Here is a 23310-nt window from a genome sequence, read left to right on the forward strand (position 1 = left end):
CTACACTGCACTACACTATACAAGAACACCCTAAGCCTATACTATAATATGCTATGCTATACTACACTAAACTAAATACATCTGTACTGAGCAGATTTAAATGGTACACTACACTATGTTATGTGCCCCGATACAATAATATTTCTTTTTAAACAACTTTTTTAAATAGCACTTTTATCAAACCTTTGGAAGAACCAACACCTGTAATATACTGTCTCTACTGTACTGACATTAATATTTAGTGTACTGGCATACTGTGCCATGCTATGTTATGCTGCATACTGTTCTACTGTATAGTATATTACAGTATGTGGATATAATAGATAGTATGCCATACCCATTTTTAAGGGTGTGGGCTGTACTATTTATTTTGTTGTTTTTTTATTTTTTATTTTTATATAACTTATAGTGTGATTTTTAAGGATTTATATTCTTTGTATAGTCCCAGTCTTCAATAATATCATAGTGATATATATATATCAATTACTGTTGAAAACATTTCACCACACAATCAGGATGTATGCAGCGCAATTTTTCATTTTTATGGGCTATAGGTCATTTTGTACTGTACTGAGGGCAGAGCCTTTACAGCTGAATAATCCAATTCACATTCCATTCATACTGAACACAGTTCTTCCATTCATGGATTGACTTTCAGTCAGCATAAGCTTATTTCGACCTGACTTTATTGTTACTCGAGGAGGCTTTGCATCCCTCAGCCTCTTAGTAAGTCTTTGTTGATTATAATACTGTATAAAGCCTCCCTCCTCCCAATGAGAGGAGACACAAATCCCCTTTAAATACAAGCAAATTAATTACATCTCAATAAAGCTAGCTTTTCATGCCAGAGCCCAAGAGCTTGTTCACAGTCAAACAACACATTTGTGCAGGTGTACAGTACATAAACAGTTGGTTTTGTCTGCAAAGGGCATTTAAGGAACGGCTTAGCGGAGAAATATTACACACTGGATTTTCCCTGTAGGTGAATGAGAGGTCTATGTAAGCCTATGTAGAAGAGAGAGAGGTGAAAAGAAAGAGATTTGTTATTCGCTCAGAAATGCCACTGCGCTCTCTCTTGTACCCTGTCCTCCATGCCCTCGCTGGGGACACTGAGGTCCTTGTGAAGACCTCAAGCCCAAGCAGATCGCTCCTAGCAACAGCCTGCAACCACAGCAACAATATCTATTCACTAAACCAGAGCGTGCCGCTGTGCTTTGAATGTAGTTCAGGAAAGAGTCACAAGCCCCCAGGCATTAATCTGCAACGGTTGGCTGCTGAAAACCTGGTTGATGTGAGAGCCACTAAAATGGATGGGTGGCGTACTCAACCCTTAGTTTCCACTGCAGGATCCCAAAACTCTTAAAGCTGAGAGCATGTTGTTTCTCACACGCTGTGCATAAATCCCAAGCCAAGGGTGGATATGAAACCTGTTTGACTTGAAAGCTGTTATTACTCCATGACTGGATTAAAAAGCTTTGTCGACAGTGTTGCTCAGTGACTATCCAGGTGAAAAACTATTCAGGTGAAAATTCGATGCATTGTATATGGAAATACTTAGAAAAATAGATTTTTTTGTTTAGCTCCTTAGAAAACAATTACTGCCACTTTAAGTTGTGCAGAAGCGAATTCTCCCATCTACAGCACTTAAAGCGGAAGTCCACCCTAAAACAACATTATGCTCCAACACTATATTTCATCACATATATGTGGTTGATTGTGCTCCCATCAAATATACTAACTCCATATAAGCTTTTAACTGCTACAGTAACTGTGATTTGACGGGTGGTCAAATCACCGGAAGAAAAATGCACGACTACATAATTCTGAACGTTCTAAATAGGGGCGGGTCTTAAGGCGAGATGATTGACAGTAGATGAGAATGTTCTTTGATTGACAGCTGCACAGCATAAGCTAACGTTAGCTTGCTTTGCTCGTGTTCATAATAACAACAACATGATAATAACTTTCTACGTAGTATGTTTACTGTAGTAACACAAAACCAGCAACAACTAAGCCAAATTATGTTTAAGATATTTTTACCATTCTATATTACCTGAGTCCGCGGAAAAAATGGGCTGAAAACAGTACTCAAAATCTTCCTGACGAAAGTGCTGGCTGCATATTCAAATTTTCGAGTAATCTGTTAGTGGTGTGTCAGCTGAGGGTGGCGTTGATGTAAAAAATAGAATCTCCCGGTGGCCTGAATTTGTTGTTCTTACATCCACATACTGCACAGGTTCGAGTCATCTTTTATCAAAGGTTTTGTTGATTTCCCCTTCAGAGACGGTAAAAGCAGAGTTACTTTTTGGTTGGGTTCGTCTGCTGGCTAACTTCAAGTTGACTTGAGTTGATTTGGAAAACAGGTTGAGCGGTAAAAGAAGTTATTAGGCTTGTTCAACTTCATGTGGCACCGCAAGAATCGACAGCCAGATGACATCAAAGTACTGCGAGAGCAATTTAAAAGCAAACCTCGTGGAACCTTGATGTCATCCGGATGTCGGTTCTTGCGACGCCGCATGAAGTCGAACAAACCAAAAAGGGTGCATGTCAATAAATAAAAGGTACATATCTGTACCTAAAAAAACAGTTTAAAGGGAACCATCCCAGTGACAGTTTTTGTATCTTTTTTTGACAGTGTATGGTTGCAGACAATATGGGATACGCATATATGTGGTAAAGGCTATTTTTAGGAGTTTTACAGTGTTTATTTGTCTGTTTTTATGATCATGGTGTATACACTGGCAGAAAAAGTTCCTAAACTGTCACTGGGGCAGTTATCTCTCATAAAGTACACCTTTGTACCAAAAGGTGCATATTAGTACCCAAACGGTACATATACGTACCTGAAAAGCCTCTTTAAAGGGTACCTTCCCAGTGACAGCTTTTGTATCTTTTTTTCTGACACTGTATGGTTACAAGACAATATGGGATATACATTAATATGGTAAGTGCTATTTTTTTGGAGTTTTGGGGTGTTTTTTGTCTGTTTTTGTATGTAATATGGTGTATACACTGGCAGAAAAAAAAGGTTCAAAAGCATCCCTAGCTGTTACTGCATTGAGCTCGCCCTGTTGAGTGGCAACACATTCAACAAAATGGCTGGTTTTCATAGCGGCTGCTGCGAAAACGCAGATAAAACTGACTATTATCAGCTTAAAATTTAACTTTGTTGGCCATAACAGTGTTCCTAACAACTTGCCAAACAAACAGTAGTCTGTGGACATTGGCATATGGCCAGACATTGCTTTTCTTGACATATATGTTTGTCTTGCCTAACACTATTAAACCATCCCACCTTTGCTGAACACAAGGTTCATCATTATGGGTGTTTTTTAATGACGGCTCACTGACAAAACTTTGCAATTACACAGAATAAGTGTATTCATCTGTGTATTTTTATAGGATTTTTATCCCAAATTTTTACATACCTGACATATGGCTACTGCTACTGATTTACTCCTCCTTTGAGTGTTTTTTTGCAGTCTGCAAAAAGACCGCCCCAAATTTTTGTTGAATCTGTTAGCACCGTTCGATCACATAACTACTTTTCCCATTTTAGACGCGTTTTTCACACTATGCTAATGCTGTCGCTCAGACTTTTTGCCACTCAGTGGCCATAACCGCAAACACTTTTGGCCGAAGGTGATGTCACGTGCATATCCTCTATACAGGAGCATGTCCCAGTCACTAGGGCTGTACCCTTTCAAAAAGTAGGCTACAACTTTGCACCTAAAGAGTTCATATTAGTACCTCAGAGGTAAATATTAGTACCATATCTGTACCTATATGTAGGCATATTAGGACCTTTTCAAAGGGTACTGCCCCAGTGACAGACATTTTTTTCAAAATTGTTTCTAATAGTATACTTTGGTAAACTACTATTTTGGTTTTCCACAGACAAAAAAATTTCTAAAATAAATTTGGATCAACATAAAAGTGAGCAAATAATGACAGATTTCTTATTTTGGACTATTTAAAAATAAAAAACACCATAAGGCGCTCTAAATATTCATGATAAATACTGTATGTTTTAAGAAGACATGCACCTCATGCAGCACTTATCAGAAGAAAAAAATAAGCAGAAAAAACAGTGGGTTTCATGTTTCAAAGTTAGAAGCATAAGGTAATGCGCTTCCAGGTAATTCCAGGGTCTGTGACTACTGATGTCTCTGGTAATATATCCTAAATCAATTGCAGGATGGCCGAGAGCATCAGTAATGCAGTGATTGATGAGATTCATGTGGATATTTGTAAACTGATAAGCCTTTTTTCTTTCTCTCTCTCTTGCACAGCGGAAGGCGTACAACATTGAGCAGCAGAGTGTGAAAAACGCAAAACACCTGAATGGAGCGGGTAAGTCTACACTTGTGCATCCACCAAACAATGAATGAAGGAACAATACAGCTCTGCCACAGCTCCTCGTGCTTTGACCTTGTTTCTTGACACGTCACGGCTCAGTCAAAAGACTTCCGATGTTCCTGCCATTCTTCCTGCTGTAAAACAATATAAATGTGCCATGTCCCATTGACCTTGAAAAGAGTCCAGAACAAAACATTGTTGGGTTGGGTGGTACGTGCAACATGCAACAGCATAAATGTGTCAACCGGTCATTTTGTTGTACTTTTCGTACCACAGCAGATATATTTGCATAGCTATCAGTGAGCAAGATTTCTTATGTGTGAAATTTGACAACAAAACATGAAGTCATAAGGATGCACATGTTGTTACCGAGGGGCAACCTTCCGATCTCTCTGATGGACCCAATACGGAAGTGATATAAACTGCAATTCATCGACTGGCCACTTGAGGCTGGCTCCAAAAGGGAGTCAATTCCCATAGACCTCCATGTTAAAATGCCCAACTTTACAGTAGAAAATAATATGTTTACAGTTTGGTACAAAAAGTGTGTTTGGTCTGTATAGCTCATTTTCCCTTCATGACAACTGTGAGGGGGTGAATTTATTTATTACTCATCCATTTAAATTATTTAAGCTTTAAAGTTCTGCATAATTAAGGGCGTAGCCACTTGAGTAAGGTGTGAACAGCCACTGCTGTCACTAGAATCAAGCTAGGCGGGCGTGGTTTCAGCAACCAGCCACCTCAGCTTCACCCATGTCCCGCCTCTTTACCCATTTTTTGTTATCTGCGAGTGATTCGCGGTGACGCGTGGCCAAGATGGTAATGGCAGGCAACGCCTACTTTAAGCTTCAAAAACGATCTTCACAAACTAATGGGTGACGTCACGGACACTACGCCCATCTTTTTTTACAGTTTATGGTTGTTACACTGTAAAAAGAGATGGTTCAACCTAAAAAAGGTAAGTTACCTGGTTGTATTGGGGTTTTGGGTTGGTTCAACTTAACAATATTAGTTGACACAACAGTTTTTTATTTAACTGATGTTTTTAAGTTGAGTTAACTTAAAGTCTTACGGCAACCAATGTGGCTTGCTTTTTTATGTTGCACCAACAAATCTTTTTAATAGTGTAGGCCTAATGCACACTGTAAAAGTGAAAAGATTGATCAATTTCAAGTTTAAAACATTTAATTGGTAACACTTCTAAAAATTACATTTTATCAACCTAATTTTTTCACCTAAAGTGAAATTTAAAGTTTTCACGTTTTACAGTGCACTTAGTTTTTCCAATAAGGGAGCATCATTGCAAACTTAACACATTAATCAAGAATGTCATTTTTACCCAACACAATCTCAAGGCTAGTTTTGGTATAGTCAGGAAATATTTGATTCATTTATTTGTGTTCATGGACAGGATTTTCTGTTTTTTTCATGCCATTGAGCACGAATGTCTTTTTCAGGTCTCGCAGCACGAAGTGCTATAAATAGTTTTTCGTGTCGACTTTCTTTTTTGTGTCATTTTGTGTTAAGTTTTCTCTTGTTTTTTTTTTTCTATTTTTGAATCATTGTTTCTTGGGGTTAGATTTTGAGTTTTGGTTAGGATGTAATTTTATGTATTGGTTTCTACATGTGTTTCTTCCGATTTTAAAACTATTTTCATTTGGGGTTAGAGTTGGGTTATGATGTCTGAAATGTAACAGAAAGTCGTAACCCTAACCCAAAGTAACAATGGTAAAAGATAGGGGAAAAAAACAATAAGAAAACAATACATAAAATGACATGAAAAACAAAGTTGTGCCAAGGCCACAAAAACTATTTATAGTTTTGGCTTTTGGCTTGCTTTTGCGATCACACCTGTTGCAATCACAATAAGTCGTAACTATAATTCATAACAATTCAATATAATTTTTTTTTATTTGATTATATTGGCATGAATATTATATAATTCTTCCCTTATGTAACTACCCACTAAAGGACTATATAACAAAAAACTGGGTTGTGCAGATTAACAAGTTAAATTAAACCTTTTTTAACCTAATGGTCATCATTAGCTAATGCCCAGTGAGCATGTTGTAAATGTAATGGAAAACATAAGCGCATGAGCATAACATGATTGCATGTAAAAGTCTCTGTGTGTGTATGATGGATGAAAGCTTTCTCTTAAACTACTCTTCATGTGAGATTTAGCAAAGAGAGAGAGAGAAAGATTAAACCCTCCACTAATCCTATCAGACTCGTGGGAGAGAGTGTAGTGGGCGGGAGTGTGTGTAAAAAAGGAGGGGCAGAAGGGGCGTGTCTTTGAATGTCCAGTGGTCATGTGACTGTTTACACTCTAAGAGAGAAGGCATGTGTGTGAGAGAAGAGCAAAACCGGCCCACACGTAAACATGTAGAATATCTCACACATACACACACACATACACACAGAGTCAGGCAGCACCGGGATGGACCAGAGACTTGAACACAGTTTGTACCCCCCTGATGGCCACCCCAGCAGACCCAGAGATGTGCTGATTAAATCAGGTAAGACAGATACACTATGACTAAGACTAGATGATGTTTTGTGACATAAAACTTTAGCAAAACTTCTGGAAAACTAAGAATCAATGCATTTTAATGGTCTTACTGTCGATTGTGCAAGAAATTAGCAGAAGTATGTTTATTACAAAGTAATACTAGCATGTTGTATCAAAATATATCAAATAGAGTACACCATAGTTGGGGAAATTATAAATAAACCTACTGGGTTGTTGTTACACCAGCATTTGGGTTGAAACAACCGAGCATATGTTTATTTATAACTAAACTGTGTGTTCTGTTTGATATTACAACCATGGGTTAAACAACCCAACCTTTTTTTAGATATAGTAAATGTCCGAAGTAGTTACATTCACACATTTGTTTGTGCACTTATTTGTTTCAATTCATGCTTGGCTAAAATAGTAACAAATGCATCCTTATGGGTATAAATTAATCTATTCTGGGTCAAATATGGCCGCTTTCTTGGTTCATTAAAACCCGTGGTTGGGTTTTTCCATATTTTACCAAATGATGAGTTGAAACAACCCACTTATTTTTTCTCCTCTGTACTTCATAAAAATTGAAATCTGAACCAAATTTAATAGACAAAGATATAAGAATGTCAGAAAAGCACATAAAGTTTACTTGAAAATACTAGTGCAATACACAAATAAGTGTAACATGTAAAGGCAATAAAACAAAGTGTTTGTGCTGCCTTAAAATTTTGACTTAATTTAACTTAAAAAATATTAGTTAACTCAAAAAATATGTTAAGTCAACTAATATTGAATAAACTCAAAATAACACTTACTTTTTATGTGCTTTGCTGCACATTAAGGAGACTGTCCTCCAAAAAATAAAGACCTCATAAGTTGTTTGTGCAAGCACCTTTTTAAGACGTAAAGTGACGTATAAGGCATTAGTAGCTTATAAATACAACCTGTTGTTACGTTTTAAGTTTTTTGCCTTATCATCAGATTAGAGATTTAATTTTATGAATTTGTAAATGTAGAAACGGTTTCATAAACATTTATGGTTTTAAGGATATTTTGGAGCATCTAACCACACCCTTAACTTACCCTAAACCCAACCACTTCTCAACCATATAAAACACAACATGCAAGTAAAAGTACAGTCAGGTATTTTTTAATAAAACAGTATAAAAGTATTACAAACCATTCGCGTTGTAAACCTTGCGAACTGAAGCCATACGATTACTTTATATGAAGAATTCATTGATCAAAACGCACAGTCAGATCTCATTCAAACATAAACCAGCATGACGTAGTCGGTCACAAGAGCCAATAGCGCTTCACATTCTTAGCTGACGTAATGATGCGATTGGTCACGAAAGCCAATGCCTTTTCACAATCATAGATGACGTATCATCGCTTCTTCTGGTGGCAGTTTTTGAATCAGCGTATATCGGATCTGATATTTACAGCGGATTGTCATCACTTTTGCATCTTTTAAGTATATTTTAAGTACATTTTTAAAAAGTTGTGACTGTTTTGTATGCTGTGTTTATATCATAATAAATAAATGGGTACGTTATTTGCTCTAAATGCCTGAATAGTGTAATGTGTAATAAAATGCATTTAATCCTGGCGGTTTAAATTGGAAATGTTACCCCTGTACATGTCATCGTAGCAAAATTATACATCGAAATATAATTGTATACCCTAATATATTAAGTTTCACCTGCTGCCGGTAGAGGCGCTAATTTAGTAAATCCATCTATTGGTCGTATTTGGTGAAATGGACAAACGATCAAAGCAATCGTATGGGTTGGAGAATATGTTGACATTAAGGGTGTACACTTCAAAAACTATTTATTGGCCATCTTAAATCCAGTTTGGCATTTCAATGAACTGACATGTTTGACTAGGACTACATGAATTTAAACACTCATATGTATGTTCAAATGAAGGACCATCAGACACGTATGCTATAAAACTGAGTGTAGGTGTTTTTAGGTTTTGCTCTATCTCTGTATCCTACTGACAAGAATAAGCATCTTTCACAATTTTGTTATTTTAATGTTTTACCAGCAATATCTTGCTGTGTGTTTGTTTTAGCTGAAAGGCACAAGGTCCACACTTTCTTTGTGCCTGACATGATCAACACTAGTAAACCCTTCTCCATTTGTTTGAACAGTTATCTTAAATCATTCACCTCTGTAGAAAACCCACCCTTTACTAGACATCTATTCAACAATTAATGCAATTATTTTCCTACACAAAGTTTTGAGTAAAAAAATGAGTTATCCTAGTGTCTCTAACTCTGCAGCAAATAAATATTTGTAAAAAACCCCATTATTTTTATGTACACTTCCAGTTAGATGCTTGAAATAGGTTTTTATGTGTTATTGTCCAGAGAGACTGCTGCTTTGATTCCTGCTGGGCACTTTTATAATGCTAATTCCCTGTCTGAGAGCCCTGCCTAAATTTTACGGCTTGCCAAGGACCAGCATTCAGAGGGGATTATGGGAAATAACACTGCACTTCCACACACACAAACCCATGGGAGAATGGGATCCCAGGGCATCCTCCGAAAACGCTGACGTCGTCATGACAACTGTCAGCATTCTGTTTGTATACGAATCCATTCTGGGAACAAACTCCTTACGTAACAGAGGATTTTTTTGTATAAACAAAAATGGTCTTTTTAGTGCTGAATGCCTGGGACCTAATATGACAATAAGTTCATTGAATTGTATTTCTTGCCATGAAGCAAGCCCGGTTTAAGATTTTTTTTACAAAATAAACCATGATATTATCATATCAAAATATCATATAAATTTATGATAATATAATATTACTTTTTAATTTTTATGTGATTTACTGTTTTCTACATAAAACCATTTCCATAGAAACATTCTGTAAAAACTATAACCTTGATATCTTTAATATTGACTGAGTAAGATCACGTCAAAGATTGAAATCAATGACTGAAATCAAATGTTGATGTTTCTAATCTCTTCATTAGATTATGAGATTTTATCCTCAGCTTCACAAACAGTGTCACATTTGTTAATTTTATGCTATGATGGGACAGTGGCTGCAAAAAATACTTTCTGGTTGTCAGCTAAGGAACATGGCGCACATTTTGTAGAAAGATCCAAATTTAATGTTTTGCAATCTAATGCAATGAAATTATAGTTTTTCTATATGTACGTTTTAACAAATCTTTTTAAAATTTTAATTTAAGCACACGACAGTTACTGTACAGTACAAATTGAGACCATGTATCATTTTCAATTATGATGTATACAGTATATGATTAAACAACGTCACCCGGTGCAACTGCATCAACAGTCTCATGCAAATCTAATTGACCCCAGCGATTCTTGGAAATGGACTCAGATTGGATCAGTGCAATGCAATGATGTGTGACTCCTGGTTTTGTGGGGGATGTTGATAAATACATTATGCCCATAATAGAAGGATATTCCCTTTCAGAGCAGATACAGTCCGACCTCTACTGCTCCGCAACGTGTTATAGATCTCTAATCAATGAGACCAGGATGGACTTCTACAGCAGAAGATTATGTGGAAGAACAAAGTAGCGTTTGATTCTGTTTATGCATAAAAACTACTGTAGGATCTAGACAACTGTAAAAAAAGATTTGTTGGTTCAACTTGAAAAAGTAAGTTACCTGGTTGCCTTAAATATTTAAGTTAATTCAACTTAAATGTGCACTAGAAGGATCTCTTGACAGAAATGCAATATAATCTACATAACTTTAATATCAGTGGTGTATAAAGGCCTTACATAATGAATTGTATTGTTTTTATTACCTTAGAATGAGCCGTTTTTATCTACATACACCGCGGGTCGACATCGTCGTCATGTTTCTATAGTAGCCCTAAACAGACAAACTGTTCTACGTGGTGTTTCATTCATAGACATTATATATGTAGACGCATCATAGACTGACGCTGTCTATTGGAGCTGACGTATCAGTGCGGCCATAATCTTGGATGGCTCCCCAATGCACCTCCCCTGCATTTATTTCTATGGTGTATCCCCAACTACATGAATCATAACTCCCTGAATTTTTACCGGATTTTCACACTTCTTGGGTACACGTAAGTAACGTTAGTTACAATTACATAATATTATAAATGGTAAAATAACCAAAATTATTGTTTAGTCCTACTTGTGAAAGGTAATCCCATGCTGGTATCAATACTGCACTGGTTATAAGCGGCACAAAATACGGCCATAGTTCCTGGCTCTCTGTTGACTCTGATTGGTCCCGTACACACTGCATATTAATTTGGTTGTCACTTCACCTTTTAATGCTTAATCCTGTTCTGTACACACACAGTTCAGCAACTTACGAGACTGACAACCGCATTCCACAACCAAATTAACTCCCGCAAAATGCAAGTAGTGACAACCGCATTTACAGAAGCTCGGCATAGTGTCTACATAACGAACTGAACAACTAGTAGTTAATAAAGTGTAAAAACGTGCATCAAGGTCTCTCTTCTGAAAAAATAAATGCCTAGAAGTGGAAAAAGTCTTCTGTATGTGAGGTTCAGAAAATGATAGAGGCACGAGCGTTGGCTGACTAGTGTTGCCAGATCTTCAAAAAAAAAAAAAACAGCAAATAAGAAAAATCCGATAATAAACCGAAATAAATCCAAACGCTTTACCTCAAAGATCAAAATATTAGGACGGGCACCTTCACACTTTATTAACACCAATTGATCGCTTCATGAGCCAAAAGCCTTAACAGGTAAGCGCCAAAACGGTATTTACGTACAAAAAAGACGAGGACCTGGCAACACTGCAAGATAGCACGCTGTGGAGCAGCCTTAATGCACAACGACAAGATGGAGGTTTATTGCAAAACATAACGCTGTTAAATTATTTTGGTCAAAGCTGTGAGTGATAAGCATGCGAGACGGCAGAACGTTGTTATGTTTATCTCTGTGTCAATCATCACATTTTCAGGAGTGAGTCTTGTTCCGTACAGACATTTAACAGACATTTAGGTGATTTAAATGCGGTTGTCACTCCCGAAAGTTTGCAGTGTGTACGAGGCCATTGACTCTGGTGCTAGCATAGAGTGAGGAGACCCAACCAATATGGCGGCGACGCTGGATTACATAGGCGTCTACGTATATAATATGTCTATGCTTTTATCCCTATGTTGTCTCAGCTTCTCATTGCGTTTCGAAATTGAGGTTAATTACAATTCACAATCTCTCCACTAAATGCCGCTAAAACATTTGTTAAACCAGGTAACTTACTTTATTGTGTTGAACCAACTTTTTATCAAAGTGCATCAAAACAATAACCATGATGCCATATACTGTATATTCTCTGTATATATACAAGCTCAAAAATGCTTTTTATGTACTTTATTAGCCTTCAGCTGAATGCATATTTAATTTACAGCATTTCTAGAAAACATAAAAACGTAAAAAAGTGCGTTTGTTTAAACACTGCCTTTTTGTCACAAAACATAGAAATGAAATAAAATAAAGAGTTGGGGGCCAATCACAGCAAATGCATTTTAAACTGCTTGGAAACGCAAGGCGTGGCTTTTTATATTGCTAGGCAACCAACGAGTAGCTGTCCTGTCAATCAAATATTTAACCGTGAGTGCTCTTTTGCTGTTAACTTTCATATTAGCAGAAACTTTAAAAAAGAGGGCGCACAAACATGCAGGAGAGAGAGAGTGAGTGCAGTCCGGTTGTTCCATACAACTGTAAACTTCCGTCACCACAATGGAAGACCCGCCTCTGCCCTTACGTGATTGGAAAATTGAAAGACGCAATTTTTTTTATGCTTTTCCGCTCTCAGCGCTTCTTCAGAAACACGTGGTGTGGCAAACAGCAAAAAACGCAAGGGCGTTCGGCACGCATAACAGCACACATTGTGCTCACTGCCCATAGAAAATGATTAAAAAAACGCCTGTAACTGCAATAAACGCATTTGATGTGATCGGCACCATACTGTTTAATACTTGAAAGATGCTCAATTTGAAAAAATATTTTATTTGTTATTTAATTTTTTTTCTAGAGTGTGTTAAAAATAATGAGTCAATCAAATATGTAATAGATCCCCTCTGTTGTCTAATATCATTGGAAATGCCGTATCCTCCCATACCAAACACTGGACCAGAAAATACTTTCACATGCATGAATTCTCTCTGCATGTCATCTCCTTTCATACACTGTGATTGAGAAGTGCTAAGAATTGAGCTCAGCTTTTTTAATATTGTATGGTGGAGAGTGTCTCTGGTTCCTCCTCCCAAGGAAAGCATTGTTTTTTTAGAACATATGACACCTGATCTGCTGTCACTTTAATACGGATCACTGCACTTTTAATCTGTCCTATTCTGAGAGGAGTGGCCCCATCCATGATGCACTGGGTTGTGTTATTGGTGTAGTGCAAGCTCCAAAAACTTATAGTTTTGTATGAGTAAGTGAGCTTTGAATTTTACAGTTTATTACACTGCAAAAAAAACTTGACTTACTTTCTTAGTATTTTTGTTTTGTTTTCAGTACAAATATCTAAAAATTAATAATCAAGATGCATTTTCTTGATGAGCAAAATGACCTAGGAAAAAAGTCACATTTAAATGAATTTATGCTTAAAACAAGTAAAAAAATATGTCAATGGGGTAAGAAAAAAATCTTAAAAATAAGTTTAAGAAAAAAAATTCTTACCCCAATTTTTGCTTGATTTAAGCACAAATTCACTTAAATTTGATATTTTTGTCTAAACACTAGTAATTTTTTGCATTGTATAAAGTACACTCTAAAAATGGCTGGGTTATTTTTGACCCATAATGGGTAAATATTGGACAGAACACATGCTGGGTTAAAAATTACACCATACTGGGTCAAAAATGACCCAATGTTTGGTTGTTGTTATGCAACCATGGGGTATAATAACCCAGCAGTTTGGGTTAAAATAACCCAGCATTGCACGTGTTCTGTCCAATATTTACCCATTATGGGTTAAAAATAACCCAGCCATTTTTAGAGTGTAAGTAGACCAGATTCTTAAAATTAAAAAAGACAAAATATAATTGAAATCTTTTTTTTTTATTATCTATGAATTAAAAAACAGGGACAAAAAATGTTTTTGTCTTTTTATGATTGTGGGTTCACTGATTCATTGAATTTAATCAATTTTTTTAAGGTAAGTGGTTGCAATAAATTTATTTAAGCTACATTTAAACAAAAGTTTTATATTTTATTTTACTTTACTAATCATTTTTGTTTAAGTGTAGCTTAAATAAATTGATTGCAACCACTTACCTTAAAAAAATTGATTAAATTCAATGAATCATTTTTTTCAGTGTTTGTGGAGAACAAAAACAAAACAAAACAGGTCAGTTTATTATAAAGTAAACTTGATGTTGGGGTGAATTGTGATTTAAATTTAGTTTTGGGTCCAATTCTCACTGTTAAAGGGGACATTTGACAAGACTTTTTTTAAGATAAATCTTTGGTGTCTCCAGAGTACATAAGATAATTTATTATAATGTTAAAATTGCCAATTTGAAGGTGTTTTTGGTTTTGTCCTTTAAAATGCAAATAAGCTGATCTCTACACTAAATGGCAGTGCTGTGGTTGGATAGTGCAGATTAAGGGGCAGTATTATCCCCTTCTGACATCACAAGGGGAGCCAAACTTCAATTAGCTATTTTTTTCACATGATTGCAGAGAATGATTTAGCAAAACTAAGTTACTGGATTGATATTTTTCACATTTTCTAGGTTGATAGAAGCACTGGGGACACAATTAAAGTACTTAAACATGTAAAAAGTCAGATTTTCATGATACGTCCCCTTTAACGAACTAATTTTGCCTCAATAAACTTCTCATTACTGCTTGTTAGGTAGTTGTTAAGTTTGGTATAGGATATGATTTAAGGATGTAGAATAAGATCATGCACAAAATAAGCTTTTTAAGTGCTAATAAACAGACAATATAGTCAAATATATGCTAAGAAGCAACTAGTTAACAGTGAAAATTGGAGCTAAAACTAAACTGAAAGGTGAATTTAGCAAAAAGGTCTGGTAATGTTCCATGTAAATTGGGAAGTTAAAATCGTTTTCAATTTTTTTATGACCATAATTTTATCCTGTTTGTCTTTAAAAAGAGGACTCAGAGATAAGTGATATGGGGGTAGCGGACATTAAAGACAAGATGAGAGATCATAATATATTTTCTTTTGTTTTTGGGGTAAAATGTAAAAATATGTAAATATGATGGCCATGTTCTAGACAGATTTTGTGGATAAAAGGTAAAAAAGCCTCCAAAACTAAACACACTGTTGTGGTAATATGGTGTGATGGCGGTCTGGTGTTGTTAAACTCTTCAAATAGCTTGCAACCAGGAAATGAAGATAAGGCATTTCCGCCCAAACCCAAATGAACGTAAACACTGTTTGTGTCCACCTGCTGCCTTGGCTCCTCACAACTCAGCTCACATGGAAACATTTAAACTGGTAGACAGAGAAGCTGTATGCAGTAATATATGTCCTGTAAATGCAGGCTGTGTGATGTGGTTTGTTGTTTATAGCACACAATGTCACTTCCTGTTGTTTATGTTCTTCTTCTTCTTCTTCTTTTAGCCTATTTTGCTTCCAGTAAAAACAGTCAATGACGGGAAAAGTTACTTTCCTTCTCATTTAAGTTCTCTTGTTTCCCTCCTCAGCCTCAGCATATGCCGATATCCAATGGGAACAGCCTCACCAACCGAGAACCCCGGACAGAGACCCGTTCAGTTTCCCTCATCATGGACCGATCCCTCCACTGGCCAGTTATGCACCTCAGCCCGATTACATGACAGGGGATGATGATGATGATCTCATCAGGCCTAAAAAGCTGGTTAATCCAGTGAAAGCCTCTAAAAGCCATCAGGAGCTCCATCGAGAGTTGCTTATGAACCACAAACGGTGAGGATACACATATAGTATGTAATTTTGCATAGATGACACATTCAGTACTGTACAGTTCTTTATGCATGAAAGGCATGTAAAGTCTTGACATTAAAACAATTTGGGTAGCATTTTCTGCACTTACAGTATGCATCAAAAAATGGCTAATTTTATGGGTTAAGTTTAAGTTCAGTGTTGGAGTGCTGAATCAGTCCAGACCATCCTTTTTGCATTAGCGCTCTGATTAGCATTGCACGGTTGCTTGGCAACAGCACACTTTAAATCATGTGGGCAACAGAAGCCCCTTTATGCACCTTTTTCCCACTGGCTTTCTTTTCGAGACACTTTAGGGGCTTAAGATGTAAGGAACTCGAGGTTGAGCCAAAAAAGGCCAAGATAAAGCGCTCACATGCCACTCGGGTTCTGCCTTGTGTTTTCACACAGGGGATATGAGTGCTTATCTAAAGTGGCTGACCAATTGGTGTTTGTGCCTCAGATCCTGTGACCCAGTAAACAGGAGAACTCAAAATGCTCCTGTTGACTGTGTTGTTGTTTTAGGTCTGTAGGCAACCAGCATTGAAGTAACTAAAAAGGTGACACTACTAACTTGTGCTACCAGCAAACAGTTGTTCAACTAAAGCAAGTTGCAGTGTAGATATATAAAAACAATCCAAAATAAAGACTCATAATCTTATAATGAGAAATGCCTATTTTCATTTCCGAGTTGCCATTCTATCAAATCATAACAGGGTGATTCTCATGAAATCCAGTTTTTTTTTTTTTTTTGCAGATTAAGGTCTGAACTTATAAACATTATTTTTAGAGGATTTAAAAAATATTTCCTATAGAATTATTTACATTTTTTAGATTATTATTATCAAAAATTATCATTACCGCAACATGATATTACATTAAATATATGCATTTACAAACTCATGTTTCGGTAATGACAACTAAAAAGTTGTCTAGGTACTATGACAAACAAAATTTCAACTTTTATCTGGAGAGAAAAAATAAGAATTGCTTACCTGGTAGCCATCTTGAGTGTCACAGTCAATTATGTCCCTTCCTACAATTTTTTTTTTTGAAAGTGGGCTTAAACAATGATTGAAAATTGTTGCGGAGGATAAAAAAAATTTTCTTGGACACATTTATATTCCTTATTATTGTCACTACATTTACCAATGATCACCAAACACCACATGTTTCTTTACTGTAAATGTTTACAGTATAACATGCACTGAAGCTTTTTATTTTTTAGATTTTTTTATTATAATAAAAAATCTGGATGTCAAAGAACCCAAATACAGTCATGGACACGTTGCGGTAATGAAAATTTTTCCTTAAATGTGGAAAAAATTACAAAATTGGTTTGTATGATGTCATTTGAAATCATGTGCAAAATAATACATGAAGAGATGTTTGTAACTGTATGCTTCTTATTTTGATACTCTTACTTTGCATTTACTTTTTTTATCAGAATGTTTTATGACACCTCATAAGTCTAATTTTGCGAGAATCACCCAACAGGATTATTACACCATAGGTAAATGTAAGTACTGGGACCAGCGTGCCATACCAGTTTTAATATTCCAGGACCAGTATCATGCCATATCATTACAGATTGTAATATTGATATACTATACTGTATATGTTTGCAACCATGTAAATCCAAGACACTCTTTGGCACATCGCCGGCTCCACCATTAAGAAGGTATCCGTTAGTCCCTATTGGCACTTGGCGCGGGAGAAGACAGTGAATCTGTGAAGATGTTAAAAAGAAGAGAAAGAGATAAAGCGTGAGGACAGATAACAGCGGGTGGCGTCAGGAAGGGTGGCAGAGGAAATAGGTCACTCTTTGAACTGTGCCTGTCCCTTTTCTAAACCGTTCTCAAGATAAGATGTTTTATGTGCCATTCTGTGCTAAACCAAACACTGACAACATCAGTCAACAGCAGAGATGCTAAAAGAAGAGACCGAAAAATACAGACAAATACGGATCGGATGTCACCATATCTCCGTCTAATACGTCCACGGCAGGAAAACGGACACCATCTATGGATCATTTCAGGAACAGGTCGATGCAAGCCATCCTGGCAAGTTACTATTCATAGCTGAGAGTTCAGGCAGGACTACAGACCAGCCTGATGTTGTATGCGGACCCTCAGGAGCCGTCCGGGGGCCTGATGTCTCTCTTGTATCTTCATTAATTTCCCATCACATTTGTTTGTTGTTGTCTGGGTGTCTCCTCGGTTTGAAGGACGCCATTTAAATTAGCAGCAATATTAATTGGAACTCCTACATGTGTTCGATTCGCATAAACACACAAGCGCGCATGCACACACACACACACACACACACACACACACACACACACACACACACACACACACACAGACTGCTAATTAAATTAGGTGTGAGCTTGTTTTCTTCATCGGGAGGTGACGCCAGTGGTGCTTAGAGGATGGAAAGGGAAGTGTGTGTGTGTGTGTGTGTGTGTGTGTGTGTGTGTGTGTGTGTGTGTGTGTGTGTGTGTGTGTGTGTGTGTGTGTGTGTGTGTGTGTGTGTGTGTGTGTGTGTGTGTGTGTGTGTGTGTGTGTGTGTGTGTGTGTGTGTGTGTGTGTGTGTTAATAATTATCTGTCATGTTTACAGCAGATTGACACTTTGGGTAACAGATATAGAGTTTTTTCAAAGTCGGATACCGGATGACGATGCCAATACGTAAAAAAAATAAGCACAAACAATCACACACACTCTATCAAATGTCAGAGCTGTCAAAATGAGCCCTTTATCAACCAATATGCAAGGTTCCCACACCTTAGTTACCTTCAAAATTCAAGGACCTTTCAAGGACTTTCCAGGTCCACACTCAAATTCAAGGAGTAAATTTCAAGTGAGAGCAAGGTTACATCGTTTTACCTTTTAGGATACATTGTTACAGTTCCCTTTTGAGGGAACTCGCGCTGCGTCACTGCAGTGACACTTTGGGGACGCCTCCAGGGGTAAGTGCGTCTGAATGTGTATTTCAAATTCAACCAATGATGAGGCTTAACGACAAAGACAGGGTAACGCGGAAGCCAGGAAGTATATCACTATCTGAAATATTGCCAAAGATGGAGTTACAGGGACAGAGGAAGTATGTCAAGGGAGACGCAGCATCTCGTTCTTCTCAGGGAACAACAGTTACATACATAAGCCAAGACGTTTTCATGTGTCAAACACAACTATGCAAAAAAGCATTATGGTATGAATCAACATTCGCATACAGAATAAATAAGGATTTAAAGCGAACAGTTTAGCATGTGTGCTTAAAACGTCTAGAATTTTTATGATATTATCCTACACTACACATGGGAATAATATATGGATTTTTCCATATTCCAGAAAACTTCTTGCATAAAATAGATTCAAGCACTTTCAATGACATGTATCTATGTATGTATATTTTCAAAAACTTCCCAGGGCCTTGAATTCCCCCCCCCCCCCAGATTCACAAACTTTCAAGAATTTCAAGGACACGTGGGAACCCTGAATATGGCCATGAGTGTATTGAATGAATGTTCTGCTTTGTTGTGTGAGAAAGAGATGACTAAAATCCAAATGCCAAGAGTCCTTAATCTCTTTTATATTTTACATTTTTGTATAGGCTAAATTGTTACAGATACACTGCCAGAAATCATAAATTTTCATGCAATCCCACATCATTTTTATCTTGTTAAGAGAAACGAATTGTGTTGAGCGCACCAATCTTAAACATAACAATACTGGCACCTACTGGATGGCTGATGGACTACATTGAACATTGCATTATACGCCTGTGATTTTAACAATTTCTTCTACTCTGCTTTCTTTTTGTAGAGGTGTCGGTGCGGAGAATAAGTCTGAACTGCAGCGCGTGTTGGAGCAACGCAAGAGAGATCAGATGATACGACAGAAAAAGGAGGAGGAGGAGGCCAGGAGGAAAATCTCTCCGTTGGAACAAGAGCTCCTTAAGAGACACCAGAAACTGGAGGAGGTACAAACCACACAGACACTATCACCCAAAACATTTCAAAACATGTTGTGGTATTAAATTTGTCTGCTGAATGGTCTTTTTCTGCATTTAAGTTGGAGAAAGAGCAAGCAAAGCTGGAGAACAGCGACGGCAGCGCTCCGGAGTTCATCAAAGTAAAGGAGAAGTTGAGGAGAACGTCATTCACGAGTCCTGGAGAGAAGGAGGTGTAGAGATGCAAACACAGACGGGATTTGTATATGTATTTGTGCACATAAAGACCCGCTGCAGTTCCCACACGGCTGTGCCCATGTCTCACATCAACAACACCCCGTAGCAGACTCAAAGATGGCGGAGATGCGACCCAGGAGCATCTGTTACACCCCTGTTATACAGTACAAGGACGTTTGTGCTCAAAGGGGTTTGTGATATACTACTAAGAGGAAAACAGTGTTTGAACGGATCAGGTGTTTGTGGATAAATGGACAGCTATTTTAAAAGGTACAGGTGAATTACAGTAGACATCTAGGAAGCGTAACATTTACAAGGCAGAAATTAGACAAACGCATCAGTATTACCAGACACATGTTTGCATATCAAACTGCCAAATATTTGTTCATAGCCCAATCTGAACATCTGTAATTGTTAACAATCAGCACATGTCACTTTTAAATAAGATTATAGCAACTAAGATTACTTTCATTCATTTCGATTTGTAGTAGGCTATAACACCATAATACGTTGCAATTGCAAATGTATTTACAAATCAGAAATGTCAAGGATGAATGTTACGGATGTTGAGTTCGGGGATGGTCACAATTGAATTTGACAGCACAGAGATTTACTGTAGTTTTGTTTCTTCTTATTTCAGTGCCTTTTTTAAAGTCCCAGTCTTACTGTAACTGGGATTTAATCAACATACTGTACATTTATCACCTTTTCTTTACGTAATATTTCTTAACTATTAAAGGGTGCCTTGACTGTAAAGACTTGTATGCTTTAATACTTCTACTACTAAAATCCACTATTAGAAACACATTAAAGACGCCATGGCATGAAAATCTGACTTTTTCCATGTTTTAGTGCTATGATTGGGTCCCCAGTGCTTCTGTCAACGTTGAAAATGTAAAAAAGATCAACCCAGTAACTTAGTTTTGGTAAACCATTCTCTACAAGCACGAGAAAAAATAGGTCGTTGAAATTTGGCGCTCCTTATGATGTCATAAGGAGCTCTTATTATAATAATACCACCCCTTAATCTGCACTATCCAACCACAACACTGCCATTTAGTGCAGAGAAAAGCACTAATTATTAAGTTTTAATTGCAACAAACCACCATCATTGTGATCAGTGTTTGAATTTTATCGGCTCATTTGCATTTTAAAGGACACACCCAAAACGGCACATTTTTGCACACACTTACAAAGTGGCAAATTTAACATGCTATAATAAATTATTTATATGGTATTTTTAGCTAAAAATTCACATATGTGCTCTGGGGACACCAAAGATTTATTTGAAATCGTAAAAAAGTCTTGTGCCATGGCCCCTTTAAAGGAGCTGTATGTAGGTTTTTGACTGTATTAATTAAAAAAATACTATTCGTAGATATAAAGTGCCACAGGCAAGACATATTTTTGTAGGCCAACACGGAAGATAACGGGTTTCCTCGCAAAAAAGCCATTCATTTTCGCCATACACTTTTGGATTATTGCAAAAAAATAAGATTTGTGGTTAACAAAAGTTAAATTATATTGAGAACAAACATGCTCAACTCCCTAGTAGTTTATGGCTGCGAGAAATAGAAATAGAAAATGAAAAACCGCACTCTTAAAATATAATTTCAACGATTTATTTATCACCATAAAATAAATTGTGCATTTTTTTAAATAACTTTTATAACAATAGTTAAAGACACAAGTTTTGTCAATAAGTAAATATTTACATACATATGCAAATTGTATGCATTTTGAAGAGTAAATGCATTTACTAGAAATATGAAAAGTGACATTTTGATTTCATAAAAGTGAGTGCCATAAACTTCCGGGTTAGCCTACAAAAAAGTCATCCCTGCGGCACTCTATTTAGGAAACTTTTACGTATTCGTTTCTCTAAAAAAGCAATGCTGTGGCCAGTTATTCTCGCTTTAGCCTTTATAGACCCCTTCAAGGTTTGTAAACATTGAATGACTATCGGGTGCATGCGCAGCATGGGGTCAAACTGTTCATAACATTTAGGCTTTATAATTTAATCTAACAGGGCTGAAAAATGATGACTTACCTCAAATGAAGTGAGCACTACAAACACAAGCCCCTTTGATATTTGCATTGTCCCAGTCTGCACGTTAATTGCTTGGAGCCGCAGATGTTGTATTTTTTTGTTTTTGAGATTCTGCATGAATCGCGAAAACCTAACGGAAGACCTGGTGCGATTTTCACGGCCCACGACGTAAGTAGGCTTTTTTGACGATACCGAATAATACGCAACTCAATCTGCTGTAATGGCTTTTCTGACCCCGACATGCGCAGTGGGAACCGCCTGTGACGTGAACCGTGAAGGGGTCTATAGAACAGGTTTTGATTACAATCTTGTGAAATTATGTATTGTGATGTAAACAATATGGCGGCCTTCGGGTGAAAAGATTTTTTCAAAGTTTATTAAAACTATAACATTTGTACAGTTGTATCCCAGTGTTAATCTATTACACCATACATGTGTTTATAGTCGGGTACCCTTTAACTCATTTGTTGTACAGTATATGAATCTGTGTGTCATAAAGCAAAAGAAAAGGAGTGTCTTTCAAAAGACTAAAAGACTGTTTTGATTGATGACTACTTTGACTGGCCGCAAGTAATGCAAATAGAGCTCTGACAGTGAATATATGTATAAAGTGCATCCATTTGACAATGATTTATTTTCTTATTTGTCTTTTTCTAACACACAGAATTTTGTTCATTGTTTTCAAACTGTTTTACAACTTTTGGGTATTAAATTGAGATAATATTTAACTGTTACCTTTACTAAAGCCACTGGATAACACAGCAAACAACCTGTTACTGGTTTCTGCCCTAACTACGGTAATTTAATGTTAATTTAAAAATGTATGTTGTTAATGACCATCTGACCCAATGACCCAAGTGTGAGCTACTTTTGTCAGTAGTTGTAGCCATAAATGTACAGCATAAAGAGGAAAATATATGCTTAATATAAATAAATACTGTACATTAATAGTACTTTGAGTTTCTGAGCCTTTGTACTGAAAATCATGCATCCAAAAATGCTGGGTTGTATTTAACTCATGCAGTGTGTAAATATTGGACAAAACACACTGCAAATTACCCAACCAACCATGGGTTGAAACAACCCCGCATTTTTATGAGTGTTTATTCAAACCACTGAATTCTGTTTTTGCAAAACACACACCTGCATAGAAAAACATCTTATCCAGTAACATCCAGCAAGTTAACAATAAGCTATCAAGTTCATAGTCCCATTTAGATAGTGCCAGCTTCATGTAATGTTATGCAAA

General features: G+C 36.7%; 1 protein-coding gene across 2 annotated transcripts in view; it reads left to right on the forward strand.

Moving 5' to 3' along the window:
• LOC129427656 (protein FAM107B) overlaps positions 1–23014 on the forward strand; it is a 43138-nt gene extending 20124 nt beyond the window's left edge. The window contains exons 2-5 of one of the 2 annotated variants that reach the window (XM_055184296.2): positions 4293–4353; positions 15566–15806; positions 19648–19804; positions 19897–23014. In XM_055184296.2, the coding sequence (XP_055040271.1) occupies positions 4293–4353; positions 15566–15806; positions 19648–19804; positions 19897–20013 (576 nt within the window). In that variant the 3' untranslated portion in view covers positions 20014–23014. Of the gene's footprint in view, positions 1–4292; positions 4354–6692; positions 6879–15565; positions 15807–19647; positions 19805–19896 lie in introns of those variants that run through there. The other variant, XM_055184297.2, reaches the window with a different exon arrangement.
• Positions 23015–23310: the final 296 nt, after the last annotated feature.

The sequence above is a fragment of the Misgurnus anguillicaudatus genome, chromosome 14 (genome assembly GCF_027580225.2).
Source record: "Misgurnus anguillicaudatus chromosome 14, ASM2758022v2, whole genome shotgun sequence".
Taxonomy (NCBI): Eukaryota; Metazoa; Chordata; class Actinopteri; order Cypriniformes; family Cobitidae; genus Misgurnus; species Misgurnus anguillicaudatus.